Source organism: Hypanus sabinus, chromosome 10, assembly GCF_030144855.1.
Source record: "Hypanus sabinus isolate sHypSab1 chromosome 10, sHypSab1.hap1, whole genome shotgun sequence".
Taxonomy (NCBI): Eukaryota; Metazoa; Chordata; class Chondrichthyes; order Myliobatiformes; family Dasyatidae; genus Hypanus; species Hypanus sabinus.
The window spans coordinates 100,511,215-100,536,240 of NC_082715.1; the positions used below are offsets into that span (position 1 = coordinate 100,511,215).

The following is a 25,026-nucleotide window of genomic DNA, read 5'->3' on the forward strand; positions in this document are numbered from 1 at the left end:
CTTGTGTCTTATTATGTACCAACACCAAACTTTCTTTGTGTTACACAGTATTCTGCTGTTGTTTTCCCCTTGTGTTAACTTGATGTACTCATATTGTGAAATGGTTTGGAAGGATTGTGTGTAAAACAAAGTTTCTTATTGTATCTCAGTACATATGACACTAATAAACCAATTACTAATTCTCCTTTTTCCACCTAACCTTTCCCTCCTCTCCCCTTCATTCATCTTTCCCACCCTCATTACCTCCCTGAAATTACTCGATCTATTTCAATCTGTTCCATCTTTCTTCACTCTCTATTTCTTCAATGACCCTATCAACCTCTACCTTCTCCCACTTCATCCTCTTCATCAATCCCTCCTACTCTCCTGTCTCCTCACCAGCCTTACTCACTTTCTCTTACTGCCCCTTAATCTCTCCATTATTTCTCCTATTCTCCCCTCAGCCTCTTCATCGCTCATTTTTCTCTCCCCATCTCCCTTTAGTCACTATCTTCCCTTTCCCTGCTCTCCCTCCTCACCTACAAATGCCCCTCATTTGTCTCACCCTCTCATATTTCATTGTCTTTCCTTTCCCTTAGTTTTCTCTCATTCTCTCCCACCCTTCCTTCAGCCTATTCCTTTCCTTCCCTCCCCACCCTCTCCTCTCTCCACCTCCATCTTTCCTAATTTCTTTCTTGCCTTTTCTCCTATTCCCTCGCACCTCCGCCCTTCCCCTTCTCTTTCGTCCCTTTCCCTCTCCCCCATACTTTCCACATTCCCCTCTATTACAGTAATCCCTTCTTCCCCCTCCCCTCCCTCTCGTCCTCAGTCATGGCCAGCTCACGGTGACGGTATCATTGTAATAAGTGGTGCCTTGTAACTCTGGACCCGTTTCCACAGCGACCGGACCCGGCAGCCAGTCGAGAGTGCATCGAGGGGGGGAGAAACCGATCGTTAGGCATCACTTCGGGTGAAGGTGCTGGAGTCTGAATGGATACTTGGTGCTTCAACATCAAGTCTAGGAAGTCGTTGCTTGTGACACCAGACGGAGGGACGCGGGGGCTCCCCACCTGGTATAAGGAGCCGAGGCATAGCCTGATTCAACAGAACGCTCACAAGTGTATTCTAGGTGGGAGCCTGTAACGTTGACCCCAATGTTTGGGGTGCAGCGAGAGCGCCTCCGGCGATCGAACTCATGCTTTCCGCTGCGGGGGGCGGGGGGGATCCGCAGGGCTGGTCCAATGTATGGTTTTTGGACGTTTGCAAAGTTCAGGACCAGGCTTCTCGAATGGCGGGGGCGCGGGGAGGCCTATGCTGTGGGAATAAGTTACATAAAGAGCTGGCACTCTAGTCCCTCACCACAGGGGTTATGGTTCAGAATGTATGTATCATTTACAAAAACGCTGGTGGAACACAGCAGGGCAGGCAGCATCTATAGGAAGAAGTACCGTCGACGTTTCGGGCCGAGACCCTTCCTTATTTGTACCCACGTGCAAGCAAGTTTTTCATTGTACCTATACTTCGCCGTGCACATGACGTAAACTGGGCACGACTTAGTCGCAAACCACGTGCCTTTTTAAAAAATTCAATAATTTGCTCTAAATGGATTCTCAAACTCATCTGTGGCAGTTCACTAAGGCGTGCGACAATCCCTGGCCGCACCTGGAGATATTGGTGTAGATGTCTATCGTCTTAGGAAAAGTGGATGTTCAGGAGCATTTTGAAGCACAGCTGATGGAGCTTCCGGGAGGTTTCTGAAGCGAGTCTATAGCTATGACTGTTGAGGAGTGATAACATTCAGAGTGCTGCAGGAGGATTGGATTAAAGGTACATTTTTGTAGATTTATGGAGCAGAAGATTACACAATAGAGAGGGTCATCCCAAGAATCAGTTTGTAAATGTTTGGGGGGGGGGGGGAGAGATCCAAAAAACCCGAAGATGTTGGAAATATGAAATAAAAACAGAACAAACTGGAAATGATCAGCAGCATTTGCAGAAAGGAGAAACGGGGTTAGTGGAATTGTAAAGTTGTATTGCAGAGACGCAGCTTCATCGACCCAACTCGTCCCCATGGAACAAGTTGCCAAACTTCATCAATCCTATTGGACCATATTCTGCTAATCCTCCCCATACCCATCCATATGCTAGGTTTGTGTCTGTCTCTGTTACCTCCTCTGGCAGCTTGTTCCATAGACCCACCACCACTGAGAAACTTGCCTCTCAGATCTCCATTAAATATTTTCTCTCGCACCTATGCCCTCTAGTGTTAGATTCCCCATATCCTTGGAAAAAGGCAGTGGCTATCCACCTTATCTATACTACTCATAATTTTATAAACTTCTATATGATCACCCTCCAGTTAGAACTACCCCAGCTTATCAAATCTCTCCTTGTAACTTTCTTTCGAGGTAACGTCCTGGTGAATCCCATCTGCACTTTATCTGATGTTGCCACATCCTTTCTATCGTGTGTAAACTACCTTCTAAGTGTGACCTAAGCAATATCTTTGTATAGCTATAACATGTTGTCCTAGTTCCCAGTTCTTATATCTTACCTTTGAAGGCAAACAAACTTAAATATTTTCTTCACCCTATCCATATATTCAGGGAACTAAGGATTTACACACCAAGGTCTCTCTGTACATTAATGCATCCCCGCCCTTTATTGCATATCTCCTCCTACCAGTATTAGACAACACAAAATGCATTACTTCACACTTGTGTGGATTAAGTTGCCACTATACAACCTAATTTCCAGCTAAACTATATCCCTCTGTATTCTTAGAGAACTTTCCCCTCTGTCTGCAACTCCACCAATCTTGGTGTTGTCCAGCAAACTTACTTATCAGACCACAGACATTCTCATCCAGGTCAGTTATATGGATGACACAATACAGGTCGCAGTACCAATACTTGTGATAAAGAACTGTTTAATGACCTCCACTCTATAACCACCACCCTCTGCTTCCTATCACCAATTTTGAATCCAGTTTTCCCAAACTCCTGACATCTCATGAACCCTAACTTTTCAGACCAGATTGTCACACAAGACCTTGTCTAGAGCTTTGATAAAGTTGATGTTACCATGCCTTCCACCATGGCCTTAAAAAATTTTCTTAGTAATCTCCTCAAAAGGCTCAATTTCATTAGTGAGACAGGACTTCCCATGCACAAAGCCAAGCTGACTCACTCAGATCAGTCTTCATCTTTCCAATTAGTTACCCTTTCTTAGAACTGGTACTTACTTTAGAAATTACCTTGGGTTACCCATAGCCCTATAGTTTTCTAAACTCATGTACCTACTCAGAAGCCTCTTAAGAGATTCTATTGCATTCACCTCCAGCACCATCGCTGGCACCCCACTCGCCACCCTCTGCATAAAAATACTTACCCCTGACATCTCCTCTGTACCTATTTCCAAGCACCTTAAAACTGTGTCCTCTCATGTCAGCCGTTTCAGCCCTGGGGAAAAAACATTTGACTATCCACACAATCAATGCCTCTAATTATCTTATACACCTCTATCAGGTCACCTCTCACCCTCCGCTGCTCCAAGGAGAGAAGGCCAAGTTCACTCAACCTGTTCTCATAAGGCGTGCTCCCCAATCCAGGCAACATCCTTGTAAATCTCCTCTACACCCATTCTATAGTTTCCACATCCTTCCAGTGAGGTAACCAGAACTGAGCACAGTACTCCAAGTGGGGTCTGACCAGGGCCTATATAGCTGCAACATTACCTCTTGGCTCTTGAACTCAATCCCATGGTTGATGAAGGCCAATGCACTGTATGCCTTCTTAACCACAGAGTCAACCTACAGAGCAGCTTTAAGTGTTCTATGGACTCGGACCCTAAGATCCCTCTGATCCTCCACACTGCCAAGAGTCTTACCATTAATACTATATTCTGCCATCACATGTGACATACCAAAATGAACCACCTCACATTTATCTGTGTTGAACTCTTATGTGCCACTTCTCAGTCCAGATTTGCATCATATCAATGACCTGCTGTAAGCTCTGACATCCCTCCACACCATCCACAACACCTCCAGCCATCAGCAAGTTTACTAACCCATCTCTCCACTTCCTCATCCAGGTCATTTATAAAAATGACAAAGAAAAGGAGTCTCAGAACAGATCCCTGAGGCACTCCACTGGTCACTGACCTCCATGCAGAATATGACCCGTCTACAACCTCTCTTTGCCTTCTGTGAGCAAGCCAGTTCTGGATCCACAGAGCAATGTCCCCTTGGATCCCATGCCTCCTTACTCCTCAATAAGCATTACATGGGATACCTTGTCAAATGCCTTGTTGAAATCCATATATATTACATCTACTGCTCTTCCTTCACCAATGTGTTTAGTCACATCCTCAAAAAAATACAATCTGGCTCGTAAGGCACGAACTGCCTTTGACAAAGCCATGTTGACTATTCCCAATCGTATTATGTCTCTCCAAATGTTCATAATTCCTGCCTCTCGGGATCTTCTCCATCAACTTACCAACCACTGAAGTAGGACTCAGTGGTCTGTAATTTCCTGGGCTATCCCTACTCTCTTTCTTGAATAAAGGAACAACATCTGCAACCCTCCAATCCTCCGAAACCTATCCCTTCCTTATTGATGATGCAAAGATCATCGCCAGAGGCTCAGCAATCTCCTCCCTCACCTCCCAAGTAGCCTGGAGTATATCTCATCTGGTCTGGGTGATTTATCCAACTTGATGCTTTTCAAAAGCTTCAGCACTTCCTCTTTCTTAATGTCTATATGCTCAAGCTTTTCAGTCCACTGTAAGTCATCCCTACAATCGCCATGATCCTTTTCCGGAGTGAATACTGAAGCAAAGTATTCATTAAATATCTCTGCTACCTCCTCCGGTTCCATACACACTTTTCCACTTGATTGGTCACACTTGATTGGTCCTATTCTCTCACATCTTATCCTCTTACTCTTCACATACTTGTAGAATACCTTGGGGTTTTCCTTTACCCTGCTTGCCAAGGCCTTCTCATGGCCCCTTCTGGCTCTCCTAATTTCATTCTTAAGCTCCTTCCTGCTAGCATTATAATTTTTTAGATCTCTATCATTAACTAGTTTTTTGAACCTTTTGTAAGCTTTTCTTCTCTTCTTGACTAGATTTTCAACAGCCTTTGTACACCTCAGTTCCTGTACCTACATCCTTTCCCATTCTCATTAGAACGTACCTATGCAGGTATCCCCTGAACATTTGCCAGATTTCTTCTATACATTTCTCTGAGAACATCTGCTCCCAATCTATGCTTTCAGGTTCCTTCCTGATAGCCTCATATTTCCCCTTACTCCAATTAAACACTTTCCTAACTTGTTTGTTCCTATCCCTCTCCAATGCTACGGTAAAGGAGATAGAATTGTGATCACTATCTCCAAAACGCTCTCCCACTGAGAAATCTGACACCTGACTAGGTTCATTTCCCCACACCAGATAAGTACTGACTCTCCTCTCGTAGGCTTATCTACACATTGTGTCAGGAAACCTTCCTGATCAAACTCCACCCCATCTAAACCCCTTGCTCTAGGGAGATGCCAATCAATATTTGGGAAATTAAAATCCCCCATCACAACAACCCTTTTGTTACTGCACCATTCCAGAATTTGTCTCCCTATCTGCTTCTCAATGTCCCTGTAACTCTTTGGTGGTCTATATAAAACACCCAATAAAATTATTGACCCCTTCCTGTTTCTAACTTCCACCCACAGAGACTCAGTCAACAATCCCTCTATGACTCCCTCCTTTTCTGCAGCCGTGACACTATCTCAGATCAACAGTGCCACACCCCCACTTATTTTGCCTCCCTCCCTGTCCTTCTTGAAATATCTAAACCCTGGCACTATAAATATCCATTCCTGTCCCTAAGCCATCCAAGTCTCTGTAATGGCCACATCATCATAGTTCCAGGTACTGGTCCACGCTCTAAGCTCATCCGCTTTGTTCATGATGCTTCTTGCATTAAAATAGACACATCTCAAACCATCAGTCTGAGCGCATCCCTTCTCTATCACCAGCCTTTCCTCCCTCTCACACTGCCTCCAAGCTTTCTCTATTTGTGAGCTAAATGGCCCTTCCTCTGTCTCTTCAGTTCAGTTTCCACCCCCCCAGTAATTCTAGTTTAAACTATCCCCAGTAGCCTTAGCAAACTTCCCTGACAGGATATTGGTCCCCTTTGGATTCAAGTGCAACTCGTCCTTTTTGTATAGGTCACACCTGCCCCAAAAGAGGTCCCAATGATCCAGAAATCTGAATCCCTTCCCCCTGCTCCAATCCCTCTGCCATGCATTTATCCTCCACCTCATTCTATTCCTATACTCCTTTGCTTATGACACCATTGTTATTGGCCAAATCAAAGGTGGTGATGAATTGGCATATAGGAGGGAGATTGATAAACTGGGTGAATGGTGCCATAAGCACAACATCTCATACAGTGTCAGCAAAGCCAAAAAGCTGATTATTAGCTACAGGAGGATGAAGCCAGAGGTCCTCGAGCCAATCCTCATTGGGGAATCAGAGATGGAGAGGATCCATTTAGGTATATTTTTGTTTTGATTCTATTGTATTTCTTCATTTTTCTGTAACTGCCTGAAAGAGACTGAGTCTCAAGGTAGTGTATTTTAACATATACATCCTTTGACAATAAATTTTACTTTGACTTTTACTTTTGTAACAGATTCTGATGTATCACTTTACCCCAATCCATACTTTCCATTGTGCAGAATGCCAAATTGTTCTTTATCCCGTGAGCTGTTTCTAAAGAAATCATCTTAGGGAACATCATTTGCAGGTATAAGGGGTAGTCTTATGGTCCTAAACTCGAGCTCCCTGACACTCTTAACTTCAATGTTAACTTAGCAAGATATTGAGAAACAGCCATGGCTCCATCAATGATATATTTTCTTCCATTACCCTGCTTTAATTGATCTCATTCACTCATAGTAATAGTTCATTGAGACTCACCCTTTGGGACTTCTAGTCCATGCTGGCCTAGAGTTCTGCCTGGTCCCATCTACCTGCACCCAGAGAATATGCCTCCATACCTATCTCATCCATGTACCTATCTACACTTATCTTAAATGTTACAGTTGGACCCATGTCTACCCCATTCCACTGGCAACTTTTCCCATATTTGCACCACCCTCTGAGTGAGGAAGATCCCCCTCAGATTCCCCTAAAATATTTCACCTTTCGCCCTTAACCTGTGACCTCTAGTTCTAGTCACCCAACCTACATGCATTGTCCCGATTCATACCCCTCATAAGTTAGTATATATCTATAAGATGTCCTCTCATTTTCCTGTGCGCCTGGGAATAAAGTCTTAACCTGTTCAACTTTTCCCTTTAACTCAATTCCTCAAGTCCAGCAACATCTGAGTAAATGTTCTCTGGACTCTTTCAAGTTTTTTGCTAGCTTTTTTGTTGATGGGTGACCAGAACTGCTCACAATACTCTATATTTACCTGACCAACATCTTATACAACTTAAGAAATCAAAGGGTTTAGCAAAAGCAAAGCCTATACAAAGAGACGTAGAGACAAAATGTGGTATAATCTTCTTAAACCAATTTGATAATTAGCAATAAATTCCATTCAAATTCCTTTGCTTGAACTAACCAATAAGATAGCCCCTATTCAAGTAACACAGTACCCAAGGAGCTTTCTGAAAGATACCTTTAAGAAACACATTGAACAATTGTATTTGCATCGATAATTATACAAAAATACAAATGAACATAAGAAAGTTAAACTAAAAGGAAAATAAAAATTATACCGTCCAATCCAATATACCCAAGGAGAATCTAGCTATCCATTCCCCTCTCACCTGTAGAACCCTTTTCTTTATTCACCTTTCCCAATCAATATATGAAGTTTCTAGTGTTGTTCATTCTTTAAAGTCGTTCTATGATTTCAACTTGTCTTTAATGGTGGTTGTAGTATTTGGAATGCATCAAAAGAATAAATAGCAAATAATGTAAGATAATTTTCATAATATTACTTCTAAACTGCATTGTTGGTTCTTTGATCTTTTAGATTTTCTCCACAAGCACTGAACCTGAAATCATGTCACTTGCTACAACATGACATGATCTGAGTCAGGTGAATGATTCTGATGCCCTGCAGCAAGGTTACCTGATCCTGTGCTGCTAAGTGGAAAACTAAGGAATTATTTAATGGCATTATGTTGCATAATGAATGGTGAAAGTGCCTTTGGTGTTGACATCACTTGAAATGACACATTGATGTAATTTGTTATAGATACTAGTGTGTTTCAAAAACATAACAAAAAAATTACAGGCTGCAAAATGCTGTTTTACTTTATACTGTATATTAACTACCTCAGCAAATGAAATATGTTGAATGTTATTCACTTCCTTTACCTTGCTGATTGATTATTCTGAACATTTATCACAATTTCAGCTGTTTTTTCAGTCGTCTTCTCACTCTTTACTGTTTTTCATTTTCATTTATATCATCTATTTTAATTTTTGACAGACTTTGTCTATATCATTTGAAATTTTATGTGGTTTGACAAAGTTCTGTCTTAAATGCCTCCTTTATGCAACATTATACCTTTATAGTTTTACTCACAGCTTAGCCTTCTTAATTTGTGACACAATCTTCTGGACCAATTCTCTTCCCTTGTTTGCATTCAAATACCCTTTTTCATACCAGCATAATCAAAATTTGCATATTGGTAAAGTGTACTAGCTAGGCCAGTAAATTTTGTGCAATTTATTCTATTGTTGCATCATTTCATTCATCTATCTTCCAACACCAAGAATGCCATTAGTTCAAAACCCATCTGATTTAACAGACCTTGCCTATGGTACTGTCACAAACAGGCTTTTTGGGATGGGCAAAAAAGAAATATAAATTTGAAATCAAAAGGCAGTTGATGAAGTTTCAGGAACAGTGACATTTGTGCCGCTCTTTTAGAATTATTAGAGTTGAATTTTGGACGTTGTGTGAGATTCGCTTGCACACAGATCAATCTGAATACTTCAAAGAATCAGGCAGATTTCAGCACAGAAAGCAGTGCAGTCCATTCTATCTGTGTAATCTCTCTGGATGTGCAGAGGATATTTCCAGTAGAGGGAGAGTCTATGACCAGAAGACACAGCTACAGAATAGAAGGATATCCCTTTAGACAGAGAGGAATTTGGACATCACAATAGCATAGGGTTGAGCGTGACACAATTCCAGCTCAGGTCATCGCAGTTCAGAGTTTGTAAGAAGTTCTTCCTGTGAGCACATGGGTTTCCTCTGGTGGATTGATCCAGTTTCCTCCCACGTTTCAAAGACGTATTGGTTAGTAGGTTAATTAGGCATGATAAATTGTTATTAGGGATAAATAGGTGGGTTGCTGGGCAGTGCAGCTTGCTAGGCCAAAGGGCCTGTTTTGTGCACTATTTCTAAATAAATAAACAAACAAATAAATACAACTTCTTATGCCAGAGGGTGGTGAATCTGTGGAATTTGTTGTTACAGATGGCTGTGAAGGCCAAGTCACTGGATATATTTAAAGCAGAATTTGAAAGGTTCTTGAAATATAAGAGTTTCAAAGATTACTGTGAGAAGGCAGGAGAATGGTGTTGAGAGGGAAAACAAATGACCTAATTTTGCTTCTACAGTATATCTTATGGTTTTAATTTTTGCTGATAAACATTGGATTCAAACTACATCTAGTTTTCCTTGTGTGCTGTGTAATTAAATGGATTCATAAAATAACATAGTGTTTCTCTGCCACTATAGAACTGGGATCAGCAATTCATCAGCAATACATAGAAGCATCCAATATTAAACAGGAGCAGTCCTTGGAGGAAGCAAGAGCAGCTGTTTTAAATAGGGTATGAGAACTCATCAATTATCTCCCTTTTAGATTTTGTTGAAAGCATTGGCATTGTTCACTATCTGACCAAATATTCATTTATTCAACTGAAAACTTAGCTTAAGGGGTCAATCATATCAACTAGTACTGGTGAAACAGCTTGTCAATACAAGAAGCTATTGTTCAGCCTTTCTAATAAGAGAGGCATCACAATTGAGCCCAACTTCAACTGTACCCGACACTCAAGGGGAATCATTAGTTCACAGCTCTGGAGACCAAAGCTTGGGGTAGATGAGGAATTTAGCATATGGCCCTTACAGTTTAAGAAATGCCCTGCTTTGGTAATAAAGCTCCATATGAGCAATTAAATTGCAAAGCAAATAAGCAATCAAATCAACATTATAAGCAACTGGGCATTTGGATATCCACTTGACTGATGTTGAACCAGCAACGAATCACGATGACAGCATTATATAGTATTAGAAAAAATCTTAAGAGAGCTTCCTTGAGCTATGCACAATTCTACAGAAGTTCTATATCCAGCCTCATAATTACATTCTTTAAATAATCTGAAAGGAAACAAGTTAGAAGCTCGGCCCAACTCAAAGTGTACCGGAACAATCAAGCATAAGAGATAATGGATCAAATGGATAATGGAGTTGGGATGTAATGTTAAAATTGTACAAGGCATTGGTGAGGCCGAATTTGGAGTGTTGTGTACAGTTCTGGTCACTGAATTATAGGAAAGATGTCAACAAAATAGAGAGAGTACAGAGGAGATTTACTAGAATGTTACTTGGGTTTCAGCACCTAAGTTACAGAGAATGGTTGAACAAGTTAGATCTTTATACTTTGAAGCGTAGAAGGTTGAGGGGGGACTTGATAGAGGTATTTAAAATTATGAGGGGGATAGATAGAGTTAATGTTGATAGGCTTTTTCCATTGAGAGTAGGGGAGATTCAAACAAGAGTACTTGAGTTCAGAGTTGGGGGCAAAAGTTTAGGGGTAACATGAGGGGGAATTTCTTTACTCAGAGAGTGGTAGCTGTGTAGAATGAGCTTCCAGTAGAAGTGGTAGAGGCAGGTTCAATATTGTCATTTAAAGTAAAATTGGATAGGTATTTGGACAGGAAAGGAATGGAGGGTTATGGGCTGAGTGCAGTTCGGTGGGACAAGATGAGAGCGTTTGGTACTGACTAGAAGGGCTTAGATGGCTTGTTTCCATGCTGTAATTGTTATATGGTTATATGGTTAAATGTTTGAGGATTTCAGCAACAGATCAGGTATACTCCAGTCGAGGTAGTCAGTGTTGTAGAAGTGGAATAAGCAGTCTTGATGATAGAGAGGACTTGGAATTGAAAGCTAAGCTGAGGTGTAAATAACCTAACAGAACTCCAAACAGTTAGATTCAAGTGCAGTGTGCCCACAGAGAGGACTAGAGCTGGTGGCTGAAGAGTGGCATTTGTGGCTAGATCCCAGGACATCAGTTTTTACATTGCCAATATTTTATAAAAGGAAATTATGTTCATCCAACACTAAATGTCAGCAACCAGTGTGATAACTTGGGACATTGGGAGAATTAAAAGAAGTGGTGGGCTGTAGACTCAAATTTTGTGGTTGATGCTGATACTGAGTTTTTGGATGATGTCAGTATGAGACCATAACTGGATGAGAAACAGGAGAAGGACAAGGAATGGGCCAGTGGAAGAGAGCAGAGGTAACAATGCAGGAGTGTGAAGAAATGCTATTGCAGGTGATTCTCTGGCTCTGATCCAATGGATAAGCAGAGAAACTGGCAAGAAAACTCCCTCCTGGTGGAAAACTGGAGGAGAAAGAAATGGCCAACAATGCTTTTGGAGATGGGAAAGGAAGTGGAGGTCGGACGATAGAGGCATTGGCAGATGAACCAAGGATCTCTCATTTGGGGAAATTGCAAGGGAGGAGAAACCCTTTGAGGAGAGCAATAATTTACAGTATTAGCTAATATGGCAGCTAGGAAAATAAATTAAACTAAACAGAAGACATAAAATGCTGGAAATAGTGAGCAGGCCTGACCATATCTGTGGGAAATGATGTAAGACTTATTATTTCAAGTTGAAGACCTCTGGTCAAAATTGGCAAGGAAATAATAGAAGTTTTGTAAGCTATAGGCTGTGTGAGGGAAAGTAGATGCCTCTGACAACATGGTCATCTCAATTTTACCTTATCAAAGGCATTCCACTTTTCCCACTCTCTGAATTTAACAAGCTTGTTTCTCTGCTTCCCAGTTTTTGAGGATGAGTCATCAACCTGAAACTCTAACTTTGTGTCTCTTCCCTCAGATGCAGCCTGATTGTGGAACACTTCCAGTATTTTCTGTTTTTATTTTAGCCAGAAAAGGCAGTGAGATGTGCAGTAGTTTTATGGGAGGACTGTTGAGTGAGCGAGAGCTAGATTTCTTTGATAAGATGATCATAAAGTGAACATGAAGTTCATGGTCAGTCTGGGGAAGTTATAGGAGGTTAAGTGAGGAAGAGAAGTGACAGAGGTCCTGAACATAGACAATGATAGAGGGGCACGGGAGGGGCTGACGGAGAGAATAAATGGAAGATTTTCTTTATAGTCCTGGATGATCATAGAAGAATGTGGAATTTTGGCAATGACGGGCAGAGCCCAGTAGTGTTCTTCAGTCATGGTAAATGGATGTCTGTACAGACACATCTGATTTTATTGAGTCAGTCGAGGGAGAATAGAAGTGAGTTGTCCCTATTATTGTCTTTTAATGTTTTCCCTTAAGGAAAATGGTGAATTTCTTTGTCAGTACTCATTAGTCCCCATTCTGAGATATTTGTGGACTATAGGCAGACTAGTGGCTTTAATGACCTCAAGATAGTTTGGAAAAAGTTAGAACATTAAAATCCCAAGTGCCAAAGCAGGTGTCAATGACAGATAGAGGTCAAATTCTACTTCCTGCTGCTACTCCCTCACTTCCACTCTAAAGATGCTGTCGTAAGGTAGGTGTTCCTCTGCTTATAGAAGACCACTTGGAAAAGTAATATATTAGTTACTTTACAGCAACACACACAAAATGCTGCTGGAACACAGCAGGCCAGGCAGCATCTATAAGGAGAAGCACTGTTGATGTTTCGCGCTGAGACCCTTCATCAGGACTAACTGAAAGGAAAGATAGTAAGAGATTTGAAAGCAGTGGGGTGAAGGGGAAATGCAAAATGATAGGGTAAGACCGGAAGGGGTGGGGTGAAGCTGAGAGCCGGAAAGGTGATTGGCAAAAGGGATACAGAGCTAGAGAAGGGAAAGGATCATGGGATGGGTGGACGAGGGAGAAAGAAAGAGGGAGGGGAGCACCAGAGGGAGATGGAGAACAGGCAGAGTGATGGGCAGAGAGAGAGAAAAAAAAGGAGGGGGCAAAAACTATATCAGGGATGGGGTAAGAAGGGGAGGAGGGTCATTAACAGAAGTTAGAGAAGTCAATGTTCATGCCATCAGGTTGGAGGCTACCCAGCCAGTATATAAGGTGTTGTTCCTCCAACCTGAGTGTGGCTTCATCTTGACAGTAGAGGAGGCCATGGATAGACATATCAGAATGGGAATGGGACGTGGAATTAAAATGTGTGGCCACTGGGAGATTCTGCTTTCTCTGGCGGACAGAGCATAGGTGTTCAGCGAAACAGTCTCCCAGTCTGTGTCGGGTCTCACCAATATATAGGCCACACCAGGAGCACTAGACGCAGTATACCACACCAGCCGACTCACAGGTGAAGTGTTGCCTCACCTGGAAGGACTGTCTGGGGCCCTGAATGGTGGTGAGGGAGGAAGTGTAAGGGCAGGTGTAGCACTTGTTCGTGGAGGAACAGGAGGGAGATCGGTGGGAAGGGATGGGGGGTACGAATGGACAAGGGAGTTGCATAGGGAGCGATCTCTGTGTAAAGCTGAAGGGGGGGGAGGGAAAGATGTGCTTGGTAGTGGGATCCCGTTGGAGGTGGCGAAAGTTACGGAGAATTATACATTGGACCCAAAGGCTGGTAAGGTGGTAGGTGAGGACAAGGGGAACGCTATCCCGAGTGGGGTGGTGGGCGGATGGGATGAAGACAGATGTGCAGGACGTGGGAGAGATGCGTTTGAGAGCAGAGTTGATGGTGGAAGAAGGGAAGCCTCTTCATTTAAAAAAGGAAGACATCTCCTTCATCCTGGAATGAAAAGCCTCATCCTGAGAGCAGATGCGGCAGAGACGAAGGAATTACAAGAAGGGGCTAGCATTTTTGCAAGAGACAGGGTGGGAAGAGGAATTGTCCAGGTAGCTGTGAGAGTCCGTAGGCTTACAGTAGATATCAGTAGATAAGCCGTCCCCAGAGACAGAGACAGAAAGATCAAGAAAGTGGAGGGAGGTGTCGGAAATGGACCAGGTATATTAGTTTATTAGTATACTGTATTAGCGTATTAGTTACTTCGATTGTTAATCAGTAAATGGCAGTCCGACAAGACTTCTTCTTAACTTCCCTTGGGGCTATTATCTATCTGACCCTTCTGCATTGACAAGGATGATCTAACCTGGCTAATAAACCTACTGCTACCTCTAAATAACATAGGATGGAGGAACCTCTATCCCGAGCTTGTTGTCTAAATTATAAATGCAGCAGCTGAAACCATGGGGTACAGAACTTCAGATTGTGAACAGATATTAATGAGAACCTAAAAATAACACCTGATGTATTGCTGAAGAAAAGATTCCATTTGTTCCTTAAGTTCTACTGCAACCAGAGCAAGTTCCCTTTTAAGTGCTGAATACCCGACAGCTGAGAATCATTTATAGTCAATCTCAATCCATTCCAGATGGCAATTGCAGGAAATTATCCATGCATTAATGTAGGTCCATGAATAAATTTAAATTTTTAACTGAACTTTTTGCCATTTCTATCGGCAGCTCTTTAGACTTCTCTTGAGCACCAGTATGGCATCCAGTATGGGCATAGCATGAATAGTATCTACACATGTTAATACCGCATGCTTTTACTTGATGGCAACAAAACTCATGCAATTTCAACCCTGGCTTAAGGGAAGATTGTGTGCAAACCTATTAACAAAGAAGAGCGATTCCTTTTGAATGCAAAGGATGGATTTTCCTTGCGCAATAATTTGAAATGCTTTTGTGACATATAGATTTAAACAATATACAGATAATACTTTTATTTGCTATTTAACTCTTCATTCTGTTGCCCACAAAATCCTTCCAATTGCAAGGTTACAACATTCAGTCCACAACCTTACCTGCACTGCTATCAAAGTTCCACTAGCACAAGGTGTTATGAGGTGTTCTTTACAGTGAAGTCTCATTGACCTGATGAATCTTACCCAACAAGGGGAAGAGAATGTGACTGGCCATCTGCTGATCCAAATGATAACTTCCTATCTTTTTATCTTTAATGATTCAGATCTAATTAAATTTACTTTTTTTCCTAAGAAGTGAGCAGTGTAAATAACCTTGTTATGCTTCTTATGTGTAATGTTCTGCTTAGGCCTTGAAAGAGGAAACAGAAGCAGTGAAAAATGCTCTTCTTGTGGCTGAGCAGCAAAAGAATAAGGAATTGGAGCTATTGAAGAATAAACTTATTGGTGAAATAAAGGTGGGTTCATGTTTAAACACGTTGCTACAGCGACAATTTAGTCAGAGGTGAAAATGTACTGCACTGAGGAGACAGTTGGAAAAGAAAGAGGTGGGAAGGAAGATGGTTAGAGAGGTAATTCCAGAGTGCCTGGCCCCAGGTGGTGTAAGATCTGATAAGGGGTGAAGGAAGACATAAATATAACAAATTGTATAGGTGGTTTGGAAGAGGGAATGCTTTCAGTTTCAAAAATGATTGAAGTAAGATGTTGTGGTTAGTGCGATGTTATTACAGCGCCAGTGATCCAGTTCTATTCCACTGCTGTAGGTCAGAAGTTTGAACATTCCCCCCATGACTGCATGGGTTTCCTCTGGGTGCTCCAGTTTCATCCCACATTTCAACGACATTGGTCACATCGGTGTAATTGGGTGACGCGGGCTCAATGGGACAGTAGGGCCTGTTACTGTCCTGTATCTCTGCATAGAGTGGTGATCACAGAAAAATATTCATATAGAAATAACAAAATACTGAGGCAATGGGGAGTACCAGCCGTGTAAGATGGTAGATGACTGGTACAAGAATTAGGCAGGAGGGGCTTTAGATTTGTTGAAGTTTAAAGAATGTTGTCAGAGATGAAACTAGAGAGCCCAGGGAGAAAGAGACTTAGTATGATTCCTTAGTAACATTAAAAAGGAGCTCTGTCTGTTTTCCTTGTCTTGAATAGGACCAAGAAATTGCATTGTGTGATCCAACATTCATGTTTGGGGAGCAGGCAGTAACGGGTTACTGATGGTGGATGATCAGCCATGATCACAGTGAATGGTGGTGCTGGCTCGAAGGGCCAATTGGCCTACTCCTGCACCTATTGTCTATTGACTGTGGCAAATTTCTTAACAGAGTGTAATCCAGGATATACTACACAGTCCAAGGAGATTCAGTTCTCAGTATAATATCTCTGATGCACCATCAATAACTCTCCGAGACATGAGGTGAGATATAGGCTTTTATTGGCTGGAGGAAAGAACAAGCAGCAATTGACCACCATGCTACATCCTGGAGACTGAGGGCAGGGCTCAGGTGCCAATCGCCTTTATACAAGGGTCTGTGGGAGGAGCCACGGTCAGTGGGAGGAGTCACAGGAGCAGTCAGATGGGGGGGGGCGTGTCCAGACAGGTATATGTAGTTCACCACAATCTCATCTGACAGAAAGCACCCCCAACAGTGCAGCACTCCCTCAGTATCACACTGAAGAACCAGACTAGGTTCTGGTGCTCCTGCTTTGCCAGTAGGATTTGAACCCACAATCGATTAATTCAGAGAAAGAAATGCTGAGGTTTGTTTACAACTGGCACCTTATATAAGCCATTGGCAACTGCACTCAGCAGCAAGTAAGATAATTTCTCTTCCATTACTCAGAGACAAAACCGGCTTATACACATGATTATCGTCAGCATTGTGCATGTAAATCCAAACTAGCTTTCCTTGTTAAGCTTGTTTTTTATGTTCAATGCTGGAATAGCTCAGCATGCAATAGTTCTGTGCATTGGCTGGTTTGTAATAGTTGTGATGCTTTTCCTTTTATCTATATTGGCCACTTCCTCACAAACATAAAGAGCTTTTCTGTATTGTAACTTTATTATTCTTTCCTGGTTCATAGAGCTATTTGGGCACAGCTTGCAGTGCTACTGTCTCATAGTTCTAGTGACCGGAGTTCATCACTAACCACTGGAACTGTCTGTGTGGAGTTTCTATGTTCCTGCCCTAACCATATAGGTCTCATAGAATAATTGAGAGTTAGAGCATTGAAATAGGCTCTTTGGCCCATCAAATTCATGATGACTATCAAGCAATTATCATGTACCTACTTTTACACTAATCATAACATATAGGAGCAGGAGTAGGCCATTCAGCCCATTGAGTCTGCTCCGCCATTCAATCGTGGGCTGATCCAATTCTTCCAGTCATCCCCGCTCCTCTGCCTTCGCCCCATACCCTTTGATGCCCTGGCTAATCAAGAACCTATCTATCTCTGCCTTAAGTACACCCAATGACTTGGCCTCCACAGCTGCTCATGGCAACAAATTCCATAGATTTACTATCCGCTGACTAAAGTAATTATTCCACATCTCAGTTCTAAATGGATGTCCTTCAATCCTGAAGTCATGCCCTCTTGTCATAGAATCCCCTACCATGGGAAATAACTTTGCTATATCTAATCTGTTCAGACCTTTTAACATTCGGAATGTGTCTGTGAGATCCCCCTTCATTCTCCTGAACTCCAGGGAATACAGCCCAGGAGCTGCCAGGCAGTCCTCATGTGGTAACCATGGAATCATTCTTATGAATGTTCTCTGAACCCTCTCCAATGTCAGTATGCCCTTTCTAAAATAAGGAGCCCAAAACTGCACACAATACTCCAAGTGTGGTTTCACGAGTGCCTCAACATCAGATCCCTGCTCTTATATTCTGTACCTCTAGAAATGAATGCCAACATTGCATTCACCTTCTTCACAACTGACTCAACCTGGAGATTAACCTTTAAGGTATCCTGCACAAGGACTCCCAAGTCCCTTTGCATCTCTGCATTTTGAATTCTCTCCCCATCTGAATAATAGTCTGCCCATTTTTTTTTCCACCAAAATGCATGACAATAAACTTTCCAACATTGTATTTCATTTGCCACTTCTTTGCCCATTGCCCTAAACTAGTGGTCGCCAACCCGTCGATCAACTGGTCGATCTTTGAGACTTTCCAAGTAGATCCCAAAAAAAAAGAAAAATAAATACACAAATACTGTTGAGAGATTGTTTCCGGGCTGCGGGGTTTTAGTTCCGTTCTTTCCGCCCAGTGCGCATGTGTGTAGCTCCCCCGCCACGCACTACAGTGTACTTCAGTGATCCCCAACCACCGGGCCGCAAGGAAGCGATACGAGTCAGCTGCACCTTTCCTCATTCTCTGTCACGCCCACTGTTGAACTTGAATACACACGAGGTCATCAGTCGCCTAAACGCAGTGACACCCTCGCGCCAGGGATCATTGGTTGGCCTCGCGTGGCTGGCGGGAAGTGCCGTTGGTACTGGCCTGGAGTGCGGACAGATGGGCGCTGCCTCTAAACCTGTTTAGCACACCGAATGTTTGTGGGGAACCTGGTGCTAACATATTCGCAGATGATCTAATTCAGGCTCAGGGTTTCATAAGTATCAGAGCAGCTTCCTCGCTGCGATCTACTGAAACAAACTTTTGTTGCCCGATTGACCCTACAAGGGAGGCGGGCCAGCGCCAGGTCACACTCCTCGCTTGGTCGGTCATTCTCTCCGGACTGCGACCGCCGTGGCCCCGGTACGGGAACAGCCGCACCTGGCGAAGGCGTCTGGCGGCAGGCGGGCGGGAGGCTGTCTAATGAGGCAATGAAGCCCTCAAAACTGCTTTGGTACCGAGTCCAAGCACCCAGCACTTAAAGACAAACCCGTTGAGTTTTTTTCAGTGGAAAAAAAGTGAGCAAGCGGGACAGCAGCTAAGTGCTGAGAGCCACAAAAACTAAATTGCGGAATAGACTGGACATAAGGAACCTGCTTCGAGTATCGCTGTATTCCGGTTGTGACACCACCCCACCCCCCCTCCATCAGACGGTCCGCAAGAATATTGTCAATATTAAACAGGTCCGCGGTGCAAAAAAAAGGGTGGCAACCCCTGGTGTTCATACATTATTTCTACTTCCAGGTTGCGGGGTTTTACTTCCGGTCTTTTTTGCCCCAGTGCACATGCGTGTGCCTAATCGATTTGGGGTCAATCTTGCCTTTCACTAAGGCCGAGGTAGGAGATCTTGGGCTTAAAAAGGTTGGTGACCACTACCTTAAACTATCTAAGTCTCTCTGCAGGCTCTCTGTTTCCTCAATATTACCCTCTGCTCCACCTATCTACATATCATCAGCAAATTTAGTCACAAATCCATTAATACCGTAGTCCACATCATTACCATACATCGTAAAAAGCAGTGGTCCCAACACCGACCCTGTGGAACTCCACTGGTAACTGGCAGTCAGCCAGAATAGGATCCCATTATTCCCAGTTTTTGTTTTCTGCCAACCAGCCAATGTTCCACCCATGCTAGTAACTTCCCAGTAATTCCATGGGATTTTAGCTTGCTAAGCAGCTGCCTGTGTGGCACCTTGTCAAAGGCCTTCCCAAGCCCGTTTTCTTCTCACCATTATTTTATCAACCCCATTTCTGGACCCTGATTCTAACGCTTATCGACACAATTAACCTACTGACCTGCATGTCTTTGGGGTTGGAGAGGAAGCCGGACTACCCAGAGGTAGTCCACATGGCCACAGGGAGAACGAGCAGTCTCCATACAGATGATATCAGTATTGTGCCTGGGCTGGTGACAATATGAGACACCAGCTTTAATAGTTGCACTATTAAGCCTTTCCAAGGTTTCCTCCGGGTGCTGTGGTTTTCTCCCACAGTGCAAGGAAATGTGCGAGGTTAGTTGGCTTTGGTATATAGGTAAATGTTAAAATCTGGAGGATGTCAATGTGCTGACAAAATGGGATTTGGTGTTGTTAGTTTAATGTGTGATTGATGTTTGATGAGGAGTCAGTTGGCTGAATAGCCTGTTCCTCAACTTTTAACACCCGAAAAGCTACGCAACCTGGGCCTCTGTACCTCCCTCTGCAACTGGATCCTCAACTTCATAACCGGAAGACTACAATCTGTGCAGATTGGAAATAACATCTCCACCTCGCTGAGAATTAACAAGGGTGTGTGCTTAGCACACTGCTCTACTCTCTCTACACCCATGCCCGTGTGGCTAGGCATAGCTCAAATATCATTACGTATATAAATTTGCTGATGATACAAGCATTGTTGGCAGAATTTCAGATGGTGATGAAGGGGCATACAAGAGCGAGATATACTAGTCAGTCAAGTGGTGTCACAGCAACAACCTTGCACTCAACGTCAGCAAGACCAAATAGCTGATTGTGGACTTCAGGAAGGGTAAGATGAGGGAACACAAACTAATCCTCATAGAGAGATCAGAAGTGGAGAGAGTGAGCAATTTCAAGTTCCTGGGTGTCAACATCTCTGAGGACCTAACCTGGATGCACCGTATTGATGCAGCTATAAAGAGGGAAAGACAGCGGCTATATTTCATTTGGAGTTTGAGGAGATTTGATTTGTCAATTGAAACACTCAAAAATTTGTACACATGTACCACGGAGAGCATTCTGACTGGCTGCATCACTGTGTAGTATGGGGGCGGAGGATGCTACCGCACAAGACTGAATTAAGTTGCAGAAACTTGTAATGTTAGTCAGCTCCATCATGGGTATCAGCCTCCATAGAATCCCAGATATCTTCAAGGAGCAGTGCCTTAGGATCCCCACCATGAGGGCATGCCCTCTTCACACTGTTACTGTCAGGAGGTACGGAAGCCTGAAGGCACACACTCAGCGATTCAGAAACAGCTTCTTCCGCTCTGCCATCAGATTCCTGAATAGACATTCAACCTATGAACATTACTTTTAATTTCTGTTATTTTTGCACTTCTTATTTTAACTTAACTATTTAATGGACATATAAATACTTAACGTAACTCAGTTTTTCCTTCTATATTTAGTTATCATGTATTGCATTGTACTGCTGCCATAAAGTTAACAAACATCACAACATATGCCAGTGATATTAAATCTGATTCTGATTCCTACACCGTATGACTTTATGACTCTAAAAAACTATTAGTATTACCATTTTGTGGGAGCAAACATCTAGTATGATTAATATACTACCACAATTATGCTCCACCACATTGTCAGTTACAAAACAAACCAGAAAGGTAGACAGGTTTATGGTTGAAAGATGTACCAATGAGTTTTTTATTTGAGTGTAGGACACAGACAATGCATATCAATTCCATGCAGGTTACAGTTGTAGATCATGCTTCACTCAGGAGCTTTGATGCTGTTCGAGATCACTTTATCCAGGAAGTGGGATTTCATTTGTGAGGTTAAATAGAGTATCAGTAAGTTGTCCAATGGGTAAAGGGTCAAATCAGAGATGACTATTATCCTCCAATGGTGAGAAAAGTAACGCATTTGTCACAGAAATGAGAGAACTTATCTGTTATTATGAATCATGTTACAATTTATTCTATTGTCTTTTTTAAAATTTAGCATATGACTTCACAGTTCTGCCTCTCACCAAATTAGTGTAACATTTCTCCCTAACTTACAATCATTCTTTTAGAGTTGTACAGCACACAAGCAGGCCATTTGGCCCCTCACATTCATGCCAAACCTACTGCCCAACTGCTCTAGGTCTATGTCCTTCTTTGCCTTGCCTACTTAAGTACTTGTCTAAATGTCTTTTGAAAGTAACTAGACTGTACATATCCCTCAAATCTCCATTAAAACTCTTTCCTTTCACCTTAAATTGATACACTGTTTTTGATACATTTTCCCCGGGAAGAAGATTCTGACCATCTCCCTGATGTATTCCTCTTATACCTCTCTCATGTCACCATTGCTAGAGAAAACAAGCCTGGCCTACCTAATCTCTCTCCATGTCTAAAGTTCTCCAGTCCAGGCAATATCCTGGTGAATCTTCTCAAAATGCACAACCACATCTTTCCTATGGTGTTGTAACCAGAACAGCAGAAAATATCCAAAGTGCAGTCTAACCAGCTTTTTTGTAGAGTTGCAACATAATGTTGCAACCTTTATATTCTCCGTTCTGATGAATGAAAGCAAGTATACCATAGACCCTCTTCACCATTCTATTTCCCTGTGTTGACATTTTTTTGAGTGAAGTATGGACTTGAACACCAAAGTTCATCAATATTCCTTAGTGTTTACAGAAATGTCCTATTTCTATTTGACTTCTTAGAATGCATCATCTTGCACTTGCTAAAATTCTGCCAACACTTCATCCAATTTTTGATATGATCTACTCTATATCCTGCCATGACCTGAAACAACTTTCCTCGCTAACAACAACACTTTATGTCATCTCAGCCTTACCAACCAAACCTCCTACATTCACATTCAGCTCACGAGTATATATCACAAAAAAGGTCCCGACACTAGTCCTTACAGTACACCTCTGGTCACAGGCTTCCAAGGAGAAAAACATCCTTCCACCATCACACTCTGCCAATTATCATCTAGCCAATTAGGAATCCAATCAGCCAGTTCATCTTAGATCTCATGTGTCTTAACCTTCTGGACCAGTCCATCATGTAGGACCTTATCAATTGCTTTACTGAAGTCCATCATGTACCACCCTTTCGTCATTCGGCTTTATGGTTATGTTCTCAAAAAATTCAACCAAATTAGTGAAGTAGGGTTTCTCCCTAATCAAAGCCACTGCCTTTCCAAATGCACATATGTCTAAGGACTTTCTCCAATTATTTTGTTAGGATGAAGTACAAAAAGCTGAGGCCAAGATGCAGTGGAAACATCAGCAGCAAACCAGAGAGGAACGAGAGGCTGGAGAAAAACGCCTGGCTCAAGAAATCCAGCAGACAATTCAGAAATGTGAAGCTGAAAAGGAGAAGGTTGTACAGGAAGCCATAGAGGAACAAAAGGCCATTGCATTGCAAAACCTTGAGGAAGTAGTATTGTAAGTTCTCACTGGCACTGAGTGCTTCCCATCTATTAACTTCTTGCTGGAATAGTTGGAGTCATTCTATGCTGGGCTGTCTGATGACCACAGTCTTTGATTCCACAACTTGTTTCCAGGTAGATGCACTGTCCCCTTCAGATATTGATGTCATCTTGATGGGTGTGCTTTGAAAATCCTGCTAAGCTTTCACACAGTGTCAGAGAGAGCAAAATCAACAGAGGTCCAAGAAGCCACTTAACTGCCAGTTGAGCATCACTGTCTCTTTGTAGTCCTGATAAAGTAACTTTGTTTCTCCCCTGCTCACCCCTTCAAAGCTGCCTGACCTGTTGTTTGTTTTCAGCATTTTCTGGTTTTATTTAAGATGCTTAGCATTTGCAGTTTTTAAGGCAAAGATTTGAGGTGGGATGGTTGGAGCGAATAAGAATGGAGATAACAAACCTAACAGCCATAAGGCATACAGCTATGTATTTACTTTGTCCTGTAATGCCTTATAATCTGCCTTATTGCCACTAATGCATTGTGTGGAGTAAAAAGTGGAAAAGTATTGATAAATACGTGGTTAAACTGGGAGCGGAGAGCACAATGGACCAGATTGTCTGACCCGCCAGCCAGTAAGTACAGTTGAATAGTGGTGGAGTTGGTGGAATGGCTTGTTGATGACTGACTATCTACCTTCCGTACATTTGCTTGTCGATGTCAGTCCCTTCTTGTGGCATTTGCAAAAAAAATCTCCTGGCCTTTGGTGGATAATCCAGTGGTGTGGAATTTTGTCATTGAATGGCAGGAGGACTCCAGATGACGAAAATGCCAGCTATTCTTACAATAACTCTGGGATCTGGGATCAGGGGAATGTAGGAAAAAGCTAAACAAAAATGGAAACAGCCCTTAATATTTATTAAAATATGTATTTAGAAAATAATTCTTCTGCTTCCCTGAGGAAACACTGATTTTTTTTTATCTTGACATTTCTTTGGGTGGTGGGTTGAGAAGGTGGCCCTGCCCCACTTGAGAACAAACTCAGGAATGAAATATCACAAGGCAACTCATCATCTGTGAACCGAAAGGAGGGAATTCATCAGCCCAGACAAGAGCTAGTCACATGACAGCAGGATGATCATGGAGTCATGTGGAGTGCACCGCAGTGCCGGGCAGTGAGCTCAATGGAATCGTCAGTCTTTTTCACACTGTACACTTTGTGGTTATGGCTGCAAGGTGAAAGAAGGGTAGATATCAGCTCAGCAAGGCCATATTGTTCTCCACTTTGAAAAAGATATTGTGAGAATTGGTGTGATTAAAGCTTCCTCTATTATTTTTGTATGGATTCATGGCCTCTAACATAACAAGTGGGCAGTAGATCTCCCAAAGTTGAGCCTTTTTACATTGAATGCCATTGGACTTGGAACAATACTGCATTCAGAACTGCATGTCATTTCAGCAGGTAGAGCACCCAGCCATGTTTTTAATTTAATTTAAATGATGTTACATTTGTTTATATTTTGTTTAGAAAGATAAAAATTAATGCTGAATACCAGAAAGAATCTCTGGTACAAGAATCTCTGCAGAGCCAGAAAGCTGAGTATGAGAAAATAATTCTACAGGAAGTAGCTAAAGCTCGCCAAGAAGAGAAGGAGTTAGCTGAAGCCCCCATTGTTGTCTTACAAAGCAGACATCAATCTGAAATAGACCAGTTAAAAAAGATGCTGTGTGATAAAGACGTTAATCTCAAAGATGTTTATGAGCGTGTGGAAACCATGACCATCTTGGAACTGGAGCTGGAGATGGAGTTACGGGAGACAAGACAGGCTTTCCAGGACTATATTAATCTCACTTTTCCAAATTTACCTCCAGAACAGTTAGAATTCATCCTCCCATCTCGACCGATGTGCAGAGATTTGTCCAACCCATTGCGTGTTTGCAAACCCCACAAAGCTCAAAGCCGGCGACAAAATTAATAAAGAACACTTAAAA

General features: G+C 42.4%; 1 protein-coding gene across 1 annotated transcript; it reads left to right on the top strand.

The window, feature by feature from the left end:
- The first annotated feature begins 331 nt into the window (after window positions 1–331).
- LOC132400320 (uncharacterized protein C6orf163 homolog) lies at window positions 332–25,026 on the top strand. The gene is made up of 5 exons (XM_059981278.1): window positions 332–1,108; window positions 9,758–9,852; window positions 15,346–15,453; window positions 22,853–23,055; window positions 24,563–25,026. Exons 1-5 carry the CDS (start codon window positions 970–972, stop codon window positions 25,008–25,010), a joined length of 993 nt encoding a protein of 330 aa, XP_059837261.1. The 5' UTR covers window positions 332–969; the 3' UTR covers window positions 25,011–25,026.